Source organism: Pecten maximus, chromosome 1 (assembly GCF_902652985.1).
Source record: "Pecten maximus chromosome 1, xPecMax1.1, whole genome shotgun sequence".
Classification (NCBI taxonomy): Eukaryota; Metazoa; Mollusca; class Bivalvia; order Pectinida; family Pectinidae; genus Pecten; species Pecten maximus.
Genome location: NC_047015.1, coordinates 42,008,652 through 42,029,583, shown reverse-complemented (window position 1 = coordinate 42,029,583; position 20,932 = coordinate 42,008,652). Strand labels below are relative to the sequence as shown.

Sequence of the window (20,932 nt, the reverse complement as noted above, 5' to 3'; positions counted from 1 at the left end):
AAACCAAACGCGTGAACTCACAAGCAATTATCGGCGTGTGCCGATTAGAACACCAGAAATCACAGACACCTGTGGCGCAGAGACAGGTGTGACGAGCTTGTGGACCGTAATTTCACACCTGGTATTTGTTTAGCGGTATACTAACCCACTCAAACTTGAGAATTCATAGTTCTCCGAACATGTTTATACATCTTTTGTAGTCCTGTTTTAAGTGAAGATATGACTTGCGACATCCGAATGGAAAGTAAAACCACAAGGATCTCGATGACTTCACGATAATGACACAATTACAAAAAAAAAAAAAAATAATAATAATAATAATAACAAAAAATAAATAAATAAAATTTGAAAAAAATCATACACGAAAATCATTGCGAGTTAATAAGTTTTAGTATTAATTATGATTAGTCACGATGAACTAAATTGTATGGTTTTTTTTATCATAAAAAACGGAGCTAAAATGATGGTTTTAATAAGTACCTATGCTATGTACCTGTACATAAAGTATCAATTATATTATAATTGTTGCGAATCACTTTTATATAATTTCACTGACAACGATCGTATATAAATTATATCTTTCTCGGTGTGCAATACAGACGCAAATTAATTATGAAGTTGGTCCTTCTAATCATGTAAAATGGAATCCCGTGAAAAAGGAGGAATTTACATCAGCACTTAATTCAGACCCTGATAATAAATTGCGAGATATCGATAGTAAATTAAATGAAATGTTAACACTTCCCAATGTTAATAAGGTTGATACTAATAAGGTTGTTGATGATATATGTAATGTACTGACAACTACTGCCTCGAATATATTTGGGGTGATTTCTAATACACGATGTAAAGTTAAAACTAAGCAAGGGAGTAAACCGTGGTTTAACAAAGATTTTAAAGTAGCCCGTGATGCATTTAACAAGATAAAAAACGAATACAAAACCGATAAGTCACAAGAAAATAAAACACAGTTAAAGGTAAAAGGTAGGGAATTACGTAAACTAATTAATGTAAATTTTAGGAATTACCAGGATAAATGTGCCAAAGAACTAAGGACACTTTCCAAGAGTAACCCTAAAATGTTTTGGAAAATACTTAACAAATTTAGTACATCAAAAAAGAAGAGTCCATACGTACCTTTAGATTTGTTTTATAAATACTTCAAGAAAATAAATAGTGACAGAGATGATGATGATGATGATGATGATGATGATGCATTAAATGTTAATATTTCGGAAGATAAAATATTGAAGGCTGTCAAACAATTAAAAAACAACAAAGCCCCTGGTGTTGGTAGAATTTTAAATGAATACTTAAAAAACTCTCCACCTATACTGATAAGTATATATTGTAAACTTTTTAATGTAATATTAAACACTGGAAAAATACCGGAAAGCTAGACAATTGGTGTCATCAGGCCTATGTATAAAAAGAAGGGAAATGAAAACGATCCAGATAATTATAGAGCAATAACACTTATCAGTTGTCTTGGAAAACTGTTTACCTCGATAATAAATACTAGATTAAATGCATTCTCGAACCGAACAAATCTAATATTAAAAAATCAAGCAGGGTTCCGACAAAAACACTCCACAGTCGATAACATATTCATAATGCATGCGTTGATATCTATTTATCTGGCTAGTAATAAAACATTATACTGCACTTTTGTTGATTTTCGTAAAGCATTCGATACCTTCTGGCGTGCAGGACTATGGGATAAACTTAGAAAGAGTAACATAAAAGGGAAATGCTTTAGAGTAATTCATAATATGTATGATAATATAAAATCTTGCGTGCAATATAACTCACAAACTTCTGATTGCTTTCCGTGTTTAGTTGGTGTACGCCAAGGGGAAAAGCTCTCTCCATTTCTTTTTTCAATATTTTAAAATGATTTAGAAGAATATATGGGGTCTGAAGGAGTTAGCTCCCTTGACATTATGTCTACGAAATTGTCCGAAACTCTACATTTTTATGAAAATATTGATATTATTATACGCAGACGATACCGTATTTTTTTCTGAAACGCCAAGATATGCAAAATGCACTGGGTATTTTTCAACAGTATTGCGATACATGGAAACTACAAGTCAACATTAACAAAACAAAAGTGATGATTTTTAGTAAGAGAAAAAATAGACAAGTTTCTCATTTTGTGTTAAACGGGCAAGTACTAGAAACTACAGATACGTTTACTTATCTTGGTGTCAATTTCAAGTATAATGGAAGTTTTTCCTCTGCTATAAAGAGATTGGGTGATCAAGCACAGAAGTCTATATACTCCATATATAAAAAGGTACGTAATCATGCTATACCTATAGATTTACAGTTAAAATTATTTGATTCATTAGTCCAGCCAATATTGTTATCCGGCTCAGAAGTATGGGGTTTCGAAAATTGTAGTCAAATGGAACAAATTCACCTTAGATTTTGCAAACGCATATTAAAAGTTAGAAGCAGTACTCCAAATTATATGGTATATGGCGAAGTTGATATTAAACTGAGAATGCTATCATTTTGGAACAAAATTATACAAAATGAAAACAAATTGAGTAGCATATTGTATAAACTAATCTCAAAATTGCATGCTGAAGGATCCTATAGCTTTAAATGGATAACTTATATTAAAAATATTTTTGATGAAGCTGGTTACTCGAACATTTTCACGTGATGGCCTAACTAGAAGGTGGTGGTAAGATCGGTGTGAGGTTTTCATTCATTAATTATATTCTGATGAACTTTTTTGCTTAAATTTCTGGATATATCCTTGTGTCGATACATACTGTGGACATTTGTGCGGTGTAAAAAGTTATTTGGTAGCGGATAGTGCACTTAATAACTGATTTCAACTATGACCGATACAGGTGAGAATACAGGTGTTAAGAGTGTTCATGGTCAGACAAGTGTTACATACACTCAGGAGACAGAAACGCCTTATATTACCAGGGAACAAGCCTATAGTCATACTACTCCTTTAATTGATTTGGGAGGAAAACGTGGCATTGATCAAATTTCCCCTGAAAACTCTGACCAAACTGACCCGAAGCGTATGTTGCAATATGATTCGCCTGATCAAGCTAACCAGTCTGCTGGAATGCAAGTTCACGATTCTCGCGAGTATAACAGTGCGTGCGTTGAGACCGACATATCTATGTCAGACCCACGTTTTATTAAGTCATTGGTGCAGGCTCTTGCAAATCCGGTCGCGGAAGCTATTGCCAAAATATTGGACAATGTTTTCCAGGAAAAGATATCTAAACTTGCGAACGAAAAAATGTGTCAACTGTTTGAAAATAAAGAAAATCTAAAGTCACTTGTGTCTGACTCCGTTGAAATTAACATTAAAAAACATATTGACCAAAATACTTCAAAATTACAAAAAACTATCGAAACTAAAGAAACTGAGATCACTGCTCTCAAACAGAGAATCCAATATTTGGAAAATTTACGCCAACAGCATGATGACATGCTAGACGAGCATGAACAATATTCGAGACGGACGTGTCTAAAGTTCATCAATGTACCGGTAGGTGACGCTGAAGACTTTAACTCCTTGAGAGCTGTCCTTGACATATGTAACCAAAAACTCAAAATTAACATAAAGGAAGCCCATATCTCCCGCTGTCATGTTCTTGGCTCTGTGAGGGATGGTAAAACTACTATAATTGCCCGCTTTGTCAGGTATTATGACAGACAGAATGTGTTTGAAGCTAAGACGCGGTTAAAAGGAAACAGTTCTGGCACCATGATTATTGAAGCCCTAACCAAACGTAGACAGTCGATAGTAAATGAATTAAACAAACTTCGTCATGGAAAACAGATTTTTTCTTTTTGGACCAGGGATGGGAGGATTTTCGCTCAAAAGAGTCAAGGGGACCGCAAAGTGGAGGTCCATCGTCAGAACGATATTTCGTCTCTTGTACCTGGCTATAACGACCGCCAGCGGCCGCAAAATATAGGTTTCAGGGGCTGAATTATATCTGCCACTGTTTTGTTGCAATCGAAAACATTTAACAAGTCAACATGTACAAAACATTTATGTATTGTATAATTAAAATCTTATTCACAAATTTCGAATTCTGCAAATTTTTCCTGCTTAAAGTTACGTAATTGAAACTTTATATATATATATATATATATATAATGTACACATGAACAAACGACTTATAAGATATTATCGGTATTCAAAATTACACTTATTTATCGAATTAAACATTTATGGTACAGTAAACAATAAATTTAACAATGACTTATAAAGTCCTTATCAGTTGCCCTCCACGTCAATTCCATTGGCTGAATTCTGTGTTCATCCGTTAATTGACCACATTGACCTATGAACTGTCCAAACTGTGGTGGTCAGGAGACGGGCGTGGGTACGGAGTCAGCCAATGGCAATGTCTCGTCATGGGGTTTTAGTACAAAGACTTTTAGCAGGAAAAATTGATTTCGTATTAAAATATGTCATAAGTAGTTTATATATGCATCCTTTCGACAATAGATTATGCTCGATGAGTATTGTTCATAAATTGCGCCCTATCAAATACAATCGTCTTTTATTTTTGTCACACGCCAAAATGATCGTACAAAATGTATTATTGTACTATGAAGCGTACAGTATATGCAATGTCAATAAATGTGTGAGTTTATTCAAATTTACAGATTGTGAAGTAGCTGAAATTTAATTACTTCGGAAACTCAAATTATAACTGCTTTGTCATGATTTTCAGTCAAACTTATAATTATTATATATATTCTCTTCTTCGTTCATGCACACCTTGCTAACATATATTTGGCGTTTAGAACGTTTACTTACATATACAAAACTGACCTCAACAGGGGAGGTAATCAAATATATGTCACAAAGTGTATAATATAGATGTGATTACCAAAGAATTAAGAAAAGTAAACACAGATGGTACTTTTTCGTTGTACAGTGTATTGTACAGTATACATGTTTATCTATTTGTTTTCCTTCGTTCTTATTTTTTTTCCCAAAGCTAATATAAACTTGTGCTTTGTATGATTAATATATATGTATATATAAGTTTTATCAAATAGCAAGTGTTGAAAACACAGATTCCGCTATTAGTGACTGTCATATTAAACACTTTTCTGATACGTAAAACAAAGATACACGTATTATTGTACTATGACGTGTACATTAAATAAAATGTCAGTATATATGTGATTTTCCAGGAAAGAAAATTAAAATTTTGATATTTTGAAGTAACTGGGTTTGAACGACGTCGCAAATAAAAGTAGTAGCTGCTTTGTCATGATATGGAGCCCAGCATATATATTTACTCTTCTTCGATCATGCACACCTTGCTCAACATAAAATTTGGCGTTTAGAACCCTTTACTATTTACTAAACTAACCTCGACAGGGGAGGTAACCTGATATCCAAAGTGTGTAATAGATGCGATTACCAAAGAATTTTTAACAAGTAAATATAAATGGTACTATTTCGTTGTACAGTATATTGTAATATGTTGCCAGTGTATCATTTACGTTGACTGCAAATGTTTATTAAATTGTTTCACTTTGTTTCTATTTTTTTCCAAAATTAAAGCAAACAAATGTTAAATAACTTGTGTTTTGTAAAGTTCATATAACATTTTAGAGTTTTTTAACAATTAGCAAAGTAATGAAACTACTAATTCCGATATTGGTGTATATGTCATAGTTATCACTTTTCTGGTACGTAAATAAATGATAAATGCATGACTTGATGAAACTAACTTAATTTCGAGATTTACTTGTTTCTATGGCAGTTCCTTTGGTTGGATTCTGGTATACGTCCGCCGAATGGTCACTTTGACCTATGAACTGTCCGATACTAGTGGTCAGGTGACGGACGTGTGTACGGAATTTGGCCATTGGCACTGTCTCAGGATGGGGATTCAAGTTGCTCAGTAATTGAATATCTATTATCTATTAAAGATACCAACATTACAACATATCAACTGTAATGACAGATTTAGATGCTTCTCTCATAGCTGTATATGTATGTGTGATTAGTAATTACATAATTGTTTTATATTATTATTCATCATATAATTGTTTTATATACATATAAATACTTGGAATAAGAGTCTACGTAAATATCAATTAAATGACTGTATCGTATAAGTATCAATTTAATATCTGGTATCATATATACATATCAATCAATTATATTATATACGTGTACATATTTCTGGTATTATATATACATACATGGTATCGTATTATTTTCTATAGTAGTAATAGTACATATCGATGAGCGTAAATGTTACATGCAGTTATATTTAATAGTACATATGATTCATATAGTGTTAGTTTAATGTTATATATATATATCTTGCCACATAAGTCACAAATGAATTTTGTCAATTTAATCTTTGTCTTGTTAATAAGATCCTTTAATATGAGGGATTTGAATTATCACCGAATCCTGATATGCGATTACTTTCACCAAAACTCAAATGTTTATTAATCGAACCATGTTGCCCTACGTGACTGCGAACTTACGTCTTACATTTTTTACTGCATGTTATCTGTCTAAATTTTATGTACTTATTGTGGCTTTTTTTCAAATGTACTCAATACATACACTCAGACATAAAATCTATTGCTGGATTGCACAGTGCCCTTCTTTGATACCGATTCGCTGTTCTGAACCATTTTCTTTCTATGTGTATGATAATGGGTAATTCGTACATGTGTCACAGAATAGCGATCGGTATCTTTTATTCAAAGGTCTACGGTAAATGCATGAGGAAGTATTTCGTGTGTATATCTTTTAGTCTAAAGATGCTTATATGGTTGCTAGACCGAAGTCGTTTTTATATTTCATGGTTAATTAATCAATTAAATGTGCTTATTTCTTCATGCTTTCAAAATGTTGAATTTTCAGTAGTTTTACTACTACTTTTATTACAAGATATGGATATAGAGTCCAATCCCGGCCCGAGGCCCGACGAGCTTTCAATATTTCACCTCAATGTACGAAGTGTTAGGAATAAATTAGATTGTGTAAAAGACATAGCCGATGAATATGATATTATTTGTTTAACAGAAACTCATCTAGATGATCAAGTATCTACAGATGAATTACTTATTGATGGTTTTCATGAACCTTTTCGTCTTGACAGAAATTTTGCTGGTGGAGGTATATTAGTTTACACTAACAGTCTTTTAAAAGTAAACCGATTAACGGAACTTGAATTTCCCGGCCATGAAGTAATTTGGATTAATGTCCAGTTAACGAATTCTTCTTTCATTATTGGCACTGCTTATAGACCTGAATATTCTGGTTTACCTTTCTGGGAAAATTTTCGTACATCTATTAATAGTGCCTTAGACATTTCACCAAATATTATAATAACTGGTGATTTGAATGTCGATTTTTTAACTGTATCTACTAATCATATTATTTTTGATATAATGAGATCTTTTAGTATTACTAATGTCATAAATGAACCAACTCGTATTGGGCCGACTAGATCCAGTCTACTTGATCCTATTCTCTTATCCCAGTCTCTTTCCTGTATCGATTCGTCTGTAATACCTGTTGATAAGTCTATCAGTGACCATGATAGTTGCACTGGTAGTATTAATATTCCTTGTACTTTTAGACCCACTTTTAATCGTAAAGTTTGGCTTTATAAGAGAGCCGACTTTGAAAAGTTTAATAATCTTATTACTAATTATAACTGGAACGCTCTTTTCTCAAATTGTAATTCGGTTGATATTGCTTGTGATCGTTTTACTGATATATTTTTAAATTTTGCAAATTTGTGTATTCCATCTAAATTAGTCACTTTTAGGCCTAATGATAAACCTTGGATGACCTCAGAATTAAGAACTAATTTGAGAACTCGTGATAGATTACACAAAATTGCTAGGTCAACCAAGCTTCTTTCGGACGTTAATAAATTTAAGCAACAACGTAATAAGGTAAACAACATGAAAAAATATGCACGATTATTTTTTTATGAAAACGTAAACGGCATTATTGATGCATTTTCAACCACTGATCCAAAATCTTATTGGAGACTTATTAAACGATTACTAAAATCAACCGGATCTTCACAATCTATACCTACTCTGGTAGATTCTCTTAACAATTCTATTGTCACCAATGATGAAGATAAGGCTAATCTATTAAACAATTACTTTTGTAATATTACAACAGTTGACGATACTAACACTGCTATTCCTTTGGTAGAACAAAGAACTGACAAAACTTTTAGCTCTATAAGAGTGAACATTAACGAAATTAAAGATATCTTACAAATATTGAAACTCGGAAAGGCCTCTGGTGAAGATGGAATTAGCCATCATATGTTACGAAATACTTCACATACTGTATGTATTCCTCTTGAAATTATTTTTAATATGTCTTTATCGACCAGTAATTTTCCATCTAGTTGGAAAATTGCCAAAGTTATGCCACTATTTAAAAAGGGTGATCGACATTCTCCTTCTAATTATAGGCCAATTTCTCTTTTATCTACCGTTGGTAAAGTATTTGAACGTGTAATTTTTAAACATATATATAACTACTTCATGGAAAACTCTTTGTTTTATAAATATCAATCGGGTTTTATGCGTGGTCATTCTACTGTGTATCAACTTCTTGAAATTTATCACAATATCTGTATCTCACTTGAAGAAAAGAAACATGTATGTATGGTATTCTGTGATATTTCAAAGGCGTTTGATAGGGTGTGGCATAAGGGTCTTCTGGTCAAACTTCAATCATACGGAATTTGTGGAGAGTTACATTCTTGGTTACAAAATTATCTATGTCACAGACGACAAAAAGTCTTTTTAAACAATTCATATTCTCAATTGGGTTTAAATTTAGCAGGGGTTCCCCAAGGTTCAATCCTAGGTCCACTTTTGTTTTTAATATATATAAATGATATTGCCGATATTCTTGAGTCAGCTGCTCGTCTTTTTGCAGATGATACCTCTATGCTAATGTCTTCGTCATCCTGTCTTGAAATTGAAACTGTTTTAAATAGGGATCTAAATTCTTTAAATCTTTGGTCTAAAACTTGGCTAGTTACATTTAATCCAGACAAAACTGATGTAATATTTATTTCTAATTCTAATGACTTAGACGAAGACCTAGAATTGAACTTTGATGGGAAAAATTTGATTTTTACTGACAACCATAAACATCTCGGAGTATATTTTAATTCGAATGCCAAATGGGGAGATCACATTAACGCAATATACAGTTCTGTTATGAAGAAAATTAACGTTTTAAGAAAATTGAAGTTTTTACTAAGCCGTGAATGTCTTTTAAGAATTTACAAATCATTCATCTTACCAGTTTTAGAATATGCATGTGAGGTATGGGATGGTTGCACCAAAGCCGAATCAGAATTGTTGGAGAAAGCCCAAAGGGAGGCCATTCGTATCATAACAGGCCTTCCGTCTTATGCAAATATCGAATATTTATATTTTGAATCAGGTTTAGATACCCTATCAAATCGTAGAAATCGAAGAAAACTCCAACTTTTATATAAAATGCAAAATAACTTAACACCAATTTATTTGAATGATCTCCTACCATCTACAGTAGCAGAAAATAACCGATATCCTCTTAGAAATAATAATAATTACAGAGTTCCTCCATTTCGGCTTTCTCTTACAAATAGTTCTTTTATACCATCTACTATTCGTAGTTGGAATTCATTAGATTTATCCGGACGATCATTACCTTCTTTACCTTTATTTGTAAATTCTTTGGCTCTAAACGTGCAACCATCCCCACCTATCTATTTCGGTTTGGGTGAAAGAAAATTCAATATTATGCACACCAGACTAAGACACCAGTGTAGTCCACTTAAGTACGATTTGTATCGTGTAAATCTTGTTGATGATCCAGCTTGCTCATGTGGATATCCATGTGAGAATGCCTTTCACTTTTTATTTGAATGTCGCCTTTATGCTCAGGAAAGACGTATTATGCTACAACATATAAATGCCTTTGGAACAGAACCTAGTTTAAAACTTCTATTGTATGGTAATACTCAATTTTCCGTAGATCTAAATTGTCGTATTTTTAGACTTGTGCATTTATTCATAAAATCCAGCAACAGATTTTAAAATATTTATAAAGTTCTTGTGAACTATTGTGTTTGTATTAAATTTTCATAGTCATTCAAACTTTATGCCTATTTCTATATGTAATATACATGTGTTTATATGTGTAATGGGAGAAGGCCTTAGTAAGTTGCAATAACTTGTGCCTAATCCCTTTTCCTTAATTGAAATAAAATATGTTTAAAGTAAAAGTAAAGTAACATTTTCATGAACGATATACAAATGTTTGAGTACTTTTATAAATGTATCACGAGGCAACGCTTTCAGGATCAATTTATTCAGAAATGGTATTCGAATGTTGAAAACTCGTCTAAAGGTCAAACTTATGTATTATTCAAACCGGAATTTGGTTTTAAAATTATCCTACTAAGTTATCAGAAAGAAATAGAATAATTCTAACCAAATTTCGCACGTCTAATTTAAAAATGCCAATCGAGACAGGTAGAAGGCATAATGTGTTAAAAGAAGAAAGGATATGTACTTTATGTAATGAAAATGTTGGAGATGAGTTTCACTATTTGTTTATATGTAAGCATGAAGGAGTCAAAATTATACGCTCAAAATATATACCACAATTAGCGTGTCTGGAACATTGAGTTGAATGACGACTGCATAATTAGCATTAAAAATAAACTACATGTAGATAAAATGGGACAAACCTATCTCTGGCATGAAACTTCAGATGATTGTTATACTTATAGTGTAATAGAAAATGGAATAAGGTTGTGTATTAAGGAAATGGTACATCACGAGGAGTAGTCAATCAACATTTACTTGATAATGCTTGTTTACAACTTTATCTAATCAGTCTCTGATCTAATTAAGCCTATTGAGAGGGGCCGCGGTGGCCCAGTGGTTAAGGTGTCGCGACACTTTAACACTAGCCCTCCACCACTGGGTTGCGAGTTCGAAACCTACGTGGGACAGTTGCCAGGTACTGACCGTAGGCCGGTGGATTTTCTCCGGGTACTCCGGCTTTCCTCCACCTCCAAAACCTGGCATGTCCTTAAATGACCCTGGCTGTTAATAGGACGTTAAACAAAAACAAACCAAACTATTGATAGTGTTTATAAAAAAATGTTTATCTAAAATAAGACTTTCGTCGCATCATCCAAATATAGAGTATGGCAGAAAACATAATGTTCCAAGGGCTAACAGATTGTGCGATTGTTGTAATTTAGAAGAAATTGAATTGAAGACGAGTATCATTTTATTACAATGTCCATTTTACTCTGATATTCGTCAAAAATATATTAAGAATTATTATCACATAAAACCATAGACATATAGGACCTATAGATCTATATATGTCTCTGATAAACCCAAGTGTTTTAAAATTAGTAAGTGTAAACAATGTAAAAGAACTAAATAAAACAAGAAAGTTTATTCATTTAGCTTTTAGAAATTTGAATATTATTTTTTTATGCACGTTTTTTTTAGAATGAACTTAATTACAATATCATGTCGATCACTCTCCATTTTTCATGTTTTTTCAAGTAATTGTACTGTTGAATGTTTATAATTAATCATGGTGTTATTAACTGAACCAGAGACGTATATACCTGATATACAAGTCTCTGACTGAACTAACTCATGCGCGTCGCACTGCATATGGCCAATGTGGTTCACTAATTTAAAAAGCGCGCGACGAAACAAGTGCTCCCAATAATGACCAATCAAATCGCAGATATTTCATTTGTGTGATACTACCGCAGTATTGGCAACACGAAAACAACAATGGCCGCAGTTTTAGACAGTGTGTGAGAACGGCAACAAAATGGAAGGAATATTTGGAAGAAGAACCCCCTACATTGATCCTGTCATCGAGGAATCCGAGTAAGACAACATTGATTTGAGTGTGCCTTTATTACAGGATGGTTGGTGGTGAAATGGGTCTATTTTATGCGTTGTGCCCGTCAACATTCCAAACGTTTGCACAGATTATATATTGTCAAGTGATATCATCAACTATCAGAGACAATGGTAGCTATTGATAAGTTGGTTCTTCTAGGATAAGTTTGTAGTATCACAACTGTACAGTGTATATGCATACAAGCCTATGTAGATGTTCTTTTTGGAGTGGGTATTTTTCTCATTCGGAAGTCCCCCACAATTTACTGGTATGCACACAGCCATGCACAGCCATGTTTTCCACCCAGAATATGGAATTATATAGTATAATATATGTTATAATCGCTTTTACATTACAATCATGTATACAATGAACATACATTTATCGTTGTAGTTGACAATTCGGTGCCATCGTTTTAGCCCGAGTTTTCACCAGACATGGTGACAGGGCCAGCTACACCAGACATGGTGACAGGGCCAGAGAAAACTCGGGCTAGCCCTACACCAGACATGGTGACAGGGCCAGGTACACCAGACATGGTGACAGGGCCAGAGAAAACTCGGGCTAGCCCTACACCAGACATGGTGACAGGGCCAGCTACACCAGACATGGTGACAGGGCCAGAGAAAACTCGGGCTACCATCGTTTATGCAACACGTCAAACTTTTAAATTTTACTCTGTGAATTTAAGATATGCTGTACTACTTTGCTTAATCTTAAATCTTTCCACATACCATCTGTCTTTGGAACCTACTTTTCCAAGACATTGCACACAGCCCTGATAATCTAAAACCAAATAAGGCAGATCACACAACGTAACAATGCTAAACATACCATATTTTTTTTATCTTATACTTTTAAAATAAAAATAAAGCTTTTAATCACAAACGTCTCCTCGACCATGCACCTATGTATCATCTTCTGCACAATAATGGACACATAAATATATGTTGATATTAATTATTATGTAGCAGGGGAAGTGTGTATTTGTGTTCTATATATGTTAATGCAAGGCTTTTTCTCACTGATTTGAGAACAGGCCTTTTTGTCTCATTTTGGGAAGAAAATTGGTGAAAGATTTTTTCAGGAGTAAACTGAAAGTTTTGGGAATTTGGCTTAAATATGAAATAAATTCAATTGGCAATGGGGCCCATTAACTGCCCCAAAAATCCCCCAGAAAATGTCCTGTAATGTGTTAGGTAAGAGTCAGTCAGTGTCCAGTTTCACTGCTAGTTTTAGGTCAGAGTGCCTATTGTGTGCTTTTACTGTAGTAGGATACAATTTCAATTTAATTGAAATTGACATGTAGCCTATATTTATTGTAATGTATTTGTACGTGTTACATAATTGAGATCTGGTCTGGTATTTTGTGATGGAACTGTATGTAGTATATCATCAGGCTTTGTAAACCGGTTCTTATAGTAATGTCAAGGTTTAATCTATTTTTATCTTATTGCCCAGTGGTCAGTGTGCACACTGCGCGGTAATCTATCACACCCGTATTTACTATTAGATTTGAATGATGGCGGTTTGGTTTTCACAATAGGAGACATTTTGATATTTCATCTGAGCTGTGCTATTGAATTGCAGGTACAGATAATGTTTTATGTTGATTATATTGTCCATTACTACAATGTACTGATCGTATTTGTATTTCCTCGTAAGGATCAGTGTTTTGTTAGATTTATTTTTTTCTCAAGTACAAGTCAATATATTTTGTGGTAATTTGAATTTCATAATATTAGAAATTCATGTTTGTCTTTTATATCATATAGAAGATATGTTCTGGCTTTATATTTTCATCAGTATTATTAAAAGTACATGTATAGATCTTAGTGATAGTCCGTGTAGCTGGGTGTATAGGCGGGATGGGGGAGGAGAAATATTGTAGAATGTATAGGCTAGGGGGTTAGTTTAGGAATGTAATGGTAAAGTAATGTTTAATAAACGTTTAATTGAGCCAATTATGTAAATGTGTAATCTACTTGTTAATTGCCATTAATTGGAGTCAAGTCTTTCTTGCACCAACACTGGCAAGCAAACCAGACGGATGATATACATAGTAATTATATATATAAGCAGATGTTGTTTGTACATTACAAACGGGGCTCGTCTTGCTCCTGTTACAATTATATACATACAATCTACAGTATGTTCCTGTTAGTAAATTGTAAAAGGTGTTGGTTGTGTTGCATGAATTCATGAATTTAATCAGAATAACATACTCTCTGAATCTCTCACTAAACTGACAGAGTGGTTGGAGCTGTAGTGCCCATCAGAGCTTACACTTATTATACTTGTATCTAATACAGTTTTATATATTGAAATGATTTAATACCAGCAATAACTCATTATATTTTAAGGGAGGAAAATTTTAAGGAAAAAGATGAGAAAGAAGTGATTTCGGACATTGACCAGGAACTTGGTATCATTAATGACGACGACGAGGATGAACAGGATGAGGATGAAGATGATGAAGATATTGATGAACTTCTTGGTGAAGATAGTCTGTAAGTTTTATCAACCGAAAAAAATGCTTTGATATTTCATTTTCATTCATCACATATAGACTAGTATACTGATTTATATTACTATCGGACACCTGGCTCATTAGATGATGGATGGTGTAGGCCATTCTTTTCATAACATAACACATTTATTTAGGGATGCAGACACAACATACCACAAAATACAAGTTTTACAATATGTAGTATGGTTATGATTATTAATCCCCAATGAGATATATACCATCTAATTACCATGAATGCATATGAAAGAGTCTTACAGTTACTACAAGCATATATATGTATACCATAAACAAATTTTGTTGTTTATCAGCTACATGTATCTACACTGATGTGCTCATAATATCAAACAAAAATGAACATACAAGAAGAAAAGTAAAAAATACATTCATGTTTATGAGATAAAGTGTGGCTAGTTCCACAATACACATGTACATTTCATTGTGTTGACTTTCTGTTTTAGTTCCAGTGGTTTAGTTCCCTGGCAACCTGTTGTGGTAAAGAATGCAAGGCCCCCACATCCCCTGACTGTCACTCATGTCAACCAGACCATTGACCTAATGGTGAGTTAATGTTACTACTAGTAGTATTTGAAGATCTGATATCATTTAAAAAGTTAACAAGGTTAGGATAAATACTGCTGTTGGAATATTATACAATATCTTCATATTGTTATGTTGATATTTGTATTTATCAATACCTACAAAATATACTGTAATATTTGTTGTTTTATTCTCCAGAGCCTCAAAAATGCAGAGTCTGTAACTGCATCTGAGCTACAGACATCTGAGGAATGGCTGAAGTTCCACAGTCTGGAATATCTTCAGTTGACGCTCAAGGACTTGGTAGACAAGGGGAAAGTGGGGAAGTAAGGATCTTCATAACTCAGAGTTGAGGATTAATAGAAACTTACATCATGGTTCTGTTCTGTGGATAGGTATATGTCAAGAGTAAATTGACTGGTCAACACAAGGCTTCTCAAGTGCTGGTCAGCCTTGAACTATTACACATGGGTTGAGATACCCTGTATCCCTGTTCACAGAACAGATCCATGTTTGACTATTTTTCTCCCATACTTACAAATAAACAAATCCAGTCAGAATAAACATCAATCTGCTTGTAATTTCGTTTATCAAAAACCAAAACCCTTGGGTTGAAATTGTGGATTTTCCATTCCATCATGTCAAGGATAGTTTCAATACAGTGACATCACTTCAAAATTTCATACATTGTGTAATTATGACATCATAGAGAAAGTCAGGTTTCTTTTCCCTACCCAAAGACAGAGTTGACTTATAAGTCACCATTAAACAAAAAAGTGTGATCCCGCTGTGAAGTATGAGAGAAGTATTTGCTCAACATATTAACTCACTCAGAAGAAATGCATTCACTCCTAATTTAACATGCTGTTGATGATACTGGTACTCCTACCCTTTGCTTTGTTTATGCAAAACATCTTCTTGTGTAATTTTTGGATGCTAGATTGATCTTTTTCCTTTGTATTTACTTGACATAACTTTTAGTCTGAAAAAGAATAATGCTGTAATTATATTTCGGACATTATCATATTAAATTTATTAATTCAATTTTCATGCTAAATGTGCACTGTTATATTTCCAGTTTACAACCAGACCATAGAACAGGAAAGCCATCACAGCACATACAGTTTGAAGCTTATGATGTCAATGAGTTTGAATACCGCCTAAACACGTGAGTATGGAAACAACATTCTATCTGCTGGAAACATGTACGTCTGTTGTACACAAGATAAAGGACATTGATATTTGGACCAGCAATCAAACGTTCACATAAACAATAAACATGCTGCATAATTTGACTATAATTTTCAAAAAGATGACTTTACTACACAATGACATCACTTACATGTTAAATCATTTAGGATGTCAATATACCCTGCTTTTCACCAGGCACGATGTCTCATTTCCTACCTTAGTAATGTCTTAAATTTGATTGTCTGTTGTAATGACAAAGGCCCTTGTTTAAGAATATATAAGCATTGGATTAAACTTGATCATTCACTTTTAAGTGTGTGGTACATTGCACATGTATTTGGTGTAGTTAATGGTGTATGTATCACAGGAATCATAGTAAAATACGTGTGCCTCCTTCTTCTTTTCAGTTCCATAGAGATGTACACTAAGAGAATCAAGTGGCTTCTACAGGGCAGTAAAAGGGTATGTAGTATGTATTGTTATAAGTGACAGGCTTTGTATATAAGGCTTCCACTGCCAAATGATCTGTCTAAAAATAATGAAATTACTATTACATATTTAAAAAAAAAAAAATCATTTAATACTGGAAACTGAGTTCTTCAACTCTGCATGCTTTCAATCTTCACCTGTACCTGATGTACATTGTATAAATTAGCAGAGAAGCAGTCATACACTGTTATATCTATATTAGATGAATGAACAAGTTTTACTTAATAATCCCAGATTGTTGCCATCATGGCCTCTTATCATTTGAACATTCCTCCTTGACCCCTATAATTTACTATTTAAGAATTATCTGCCCTTGACTTGTAGGTGTTTGGCAACATAAGAGGAAAACGTGTGGCTGTTCTGGTAGACAACTCCGATGCCAATGCTGGTTTTGGACGATTGACAACTTTTCAAGAGTCTATGATTGTAAGTAACTATATAAGTTTTTGGTTTGGTTTATTTTTGCTTAACGTCCTATTAACAGCCAGGGGTCACTTAAGGACGTGCCAGGTTTTGGAGGTGGAGGAAAGCCGGAGTACCCGGAGAAAAACCACTGGCCTACAGTCAGTACCTGGCAACTGCCTCGCGTAGTTTTCAAACTCGCAACCCAGAGGTGGAGGGCTAGTGTTAAAGTGTCGGGACACCTTAACCACTCGGTCACCGCGGCCCCTACTATATAAGTACTGAGGGTAAAGGTCATTGATGTAATGGTGGACTATGGATATTTAAAGGGTGAAGGTCATCTGTGTGATACTGTATACCTGGTATTTTTCGCCCCAGGTTATTTTCGCCCTTGAGTAACACAATAGATATTCGCCCCGTTTTAATTTCGCCCTAAACTACTTTCGATCGGAAAATTCCGTTCGGAGTTCTCGATTTAATTGCAATCGGAACACTCTGGATGTATTGAATTCCCTGATTTTCTTTTTTTTGCATATCCCGCTGAGGTGTGAAATGTAATCAGGTGTGAAATAAACAACGTTTACCTGTGTTCAGATTTACTTTTAGCCTATATTGATTCAAATAGTATCAGGTATGCATAGTTGTCAACACGGAACTATGAAAATGTGTACATTGACCATGTGCTTTCCAGAGAGGAACTTAACACTCAGTCCAATCTTCGAACAATTATCAAGGAGGTAGGGAAGGAACGGGACCTCAAACTTATCGGTAACCGCGTAGTTAAAACAAACAGAGATGGTTTCGGTGAAGCAACCCCCGGCCATGGGCCACAACGGAATCCTGGTTGGTTCCAGGGTGGACGGTCTCCACCGAGGCAAGATCCCCAGGGGCGGAGGAGCCAATCACCACACGGACAACGCTGGCGGGATAACGGAGAAAACCGACGTGTTTTCAGGAGGTAGGACAGATTCCGACTCGCTTTCTGGAATGTTGGTGGTCTATCTATGAGTGACAATGATAATTCTCGTTTCCGGTTCTCTACTATTCTCTCTATGGATTGTGACGTTTTCACTTTATGTGAAACGTTTCTACGTGATAATAACGTTATCAATTTAGACGGTTATACGTGGATAGGAAATAACCGTACATCTATTCATCGCAACGCTCGACGTGGAAGTGGTGGGGTAGGAATGTTAATAAAAAACTCTCTATATGCAAGATATACAGTGGATGTTGTTGACAAGTCTAACGAGGATATACTATGGGTGAGATTTAGGAACAACATCGACAGATACCTTTACCTTTGTGTATGTTACCTTCCTCCAGAAGGAACTACACGACCCGTGAACAGTGATAAATTCTATGGCACATTGTTAGAAAACGTATATTCGTTCCAGAATTTGGGATCCGTGTGTATAACGGGGGACTTCAATGCCAGAACTGGTGATCTCTCGGACTATATTGAGGGAGTGGATGTTGTTACTCCCCGGGCACATATAGACGACAGAGAGAACCGTCTTGGTGTAGCGTTCATCGACTTTTTAGTTGACACCAACATGTGTATGTTAAATGGGAGACTAGGATCAAATGATAACTTCACGCATGTGTCCACTAGAGGTCGGTCCGTTGTTGACTATGTCGTGGTGCCACACGAACAGTATACGCAATACACAGATTTTAAAGTACACATTATGTCCTCTGTGATAAATCAAATACCCAATTTAGTGGCAGACAGCGCATCGGATCACTCCATTTTAGAATGGGTAATGTGTACATGCAATTCCACTTCCGGAACTATCGAGGAACCGGGCCTTGAGCGTAAACGTCATATTATGTCTACAACGCCACACGACTTTTTACAAGATGACGCGACGCGGGATCTCATCCAAGCAACGATCGACAAAATCGACAACGATCTCCATACATCGAACGATGTCAACTCAGCCTATGCAGATTTTATTGCCCTTGTGTCCGGTGAAATGGATAAAAGAATTAAAGTAAGCTGCTCGTCAGGCAACCGTCGTCCGGGTGGTAAATCTAGAGCGAAGCCTTACTGGAATACGGAGTTACAGCAACAGTGGGATATAGTGTGTAAATGCGAAAAGGAATGGCTTTGTTGTAAACATAGCAATTCTAATAAAAGGCGGCTAAAGGAAGTGTATTGTAGTGAAAGATCAACATTTGATCGTTTAAATAGAAAAGCCAAACGTCGGTACCAACTAAGTGAGCAAGCAAAACTACATGATTTACATAAAACCAACTCCGGTGAAATGTGGCGGGAAATAGGAAAGCTTGGCATGGCCAATAATAGAATGTCTAAAATTCCAATGGAAGTGGTCAATGACGGAAGTGTAATTTGTGACGTTCCGGGTGTCCTCCGATGTTGGAAGTCTAAATATGAGTCGCTCTACAATGCGACGCCTGTTGATTCTGGTTTTGATGATGTACATTTGGATAACGTAAATCGTCAGTTACAGGAGCATAATTTTCAAAGTAATATTGATATATCTATGTTAAACATTCCAATTAATTATGAGGAAGTTCGAAGTGCGGTTTTTCGAGCAAACCTCAGGAAATCCATCGGTGCAGATTGTATCCCAGCGGAGGTCCTTCGTAACAAAGCCTGTGTTGATATGTTGTTCAAAATATTTTCATATTGTTTTGAGCGCAGTGTTATTCCTTCGGAATGGTCAAAGTCTATTATTAATCCAATCCCGAAACCGGATACGCAGGATGCCAGGGATCCATTGAGCTACAGAGGATTATCGATATTGTCTATTCCCAGTAAAATTTACACCGATATTCTTGGAGTACGGCTCAACAATTGGTTAGAGCGAAATAACGTCATTTCCGATGAACAAAATGGTTTTAGAAGAAAGCGGAGCTGTTTGGATCATTTACACTCCTTGTATAGTATCGTCAATAACCGTAAATTATCTAAACTTTCGACATTTGTGTGTTTTGTCGACGCGAGGAAAGCTTTTGACACTGTAAACCAAAAATGTCTTTGGTTCAAGCTGCTATCCATTGGTGTTTCCGGGAAAATGTTGGGAGCAGTACAAGCCTTGTATCGTGATGTTAAATGTGCAGTGAGACTTAATAACCACCTATCGGAATGGTTCACTGTGTCACAAGGGGTAAAACAGGGCTGTAATATCTCCCCCACACTTTTTTCTATATACATCAATGACCTTGTGCATGACATAAATGGTCTGAACTGTGGCATACCGGTAGATAACATTTACATTTCACTCCTCCTATACGCCGATGATATCGCGCTGATGGCCCCGGATGAACACTCTCTCCAACGTATGTTAGACAGTCTCGGCGAGTGGTGTAGAAAGTGGCGCTTACAGGTTAATCAGTCAAAAACCAAAGTGATTCACTTCAGAAACCCGTCGGTGCCTCAATCTCTCGTGAGCTTTACCTGTGGCGACCTTGACATTTCGACCGTGGACCGTTATAGGTACCTAGGACTATGGTTCACTGAACACCTTGATATGACTATTACTGCACGTGAACTCTCAAAATCAGCGGGTAGAGCTTTATGTGCCCTATATACTAAATTTATACTAGCTGGTGGAATGACATATTCAGTTTTTAAATCATTGTATGAATGGCTGGTTGAGCCTGTTTTATTTTACGGCGCGGGTATATGGGGCCTAAATACGTACAAGTTTATACAAACTGTTCAAAACAGAGCATGTAGATACTTTCTTGGCTGTGGAAAAAATGCATCAAATATCGCAACGCGTGGCGACATGGGCTGGGATTCCTGTATGGTGAAACAAAAACTTGAAGTGTGTAGATTGTGGCTAAGACTT

At 35.1% G+C, this 20,932-nt stretch overlaps 1 protein-coding gene across 1 annotated transcript in view; it reads left to right on the top strand.

Annotated features, from left to right (window-relative positions):
* Positions 1-11,835: 11,835 nt before the first annotated feature.
* The window catches only part of LOC117334098 (von Willebrand factor A domain-containing protein 3A-like), a 32,709-nt gene continuing 23,612 nt past the window's right edge, over positions 11,836-20,932 (top strand). The window contains exons 1-7 of the mRNA XM_033893551.1: positions 11,836-11,943; positions 14,323-14,469; positions 14,948-15,047; positions 15,225-15,352; positions 16,105-16,194; positions 16,625-16,679; positions 17,031-17,132. Coding sequence (XP_033749442.1) covers positions 11,885-11,943; positions 14,323-14,469; positions 14,948-15,047; positions 15,225-15,352; positions 16,105-16,194; positions 16,625-16,679; positions 17,031-17,132 — 681 coding nt within the window. The 5' untranslated portion in view covers positions 11,836-11,884. The remainder of the gene's footprint in view (positions 11,944-14,322; positions 14,470-14,947; positions 15,048-15,224; positions 15,353-16,104; positions 16,195-16,624; positions 16,680-17,030; positions 17,133-20,932) is intronic.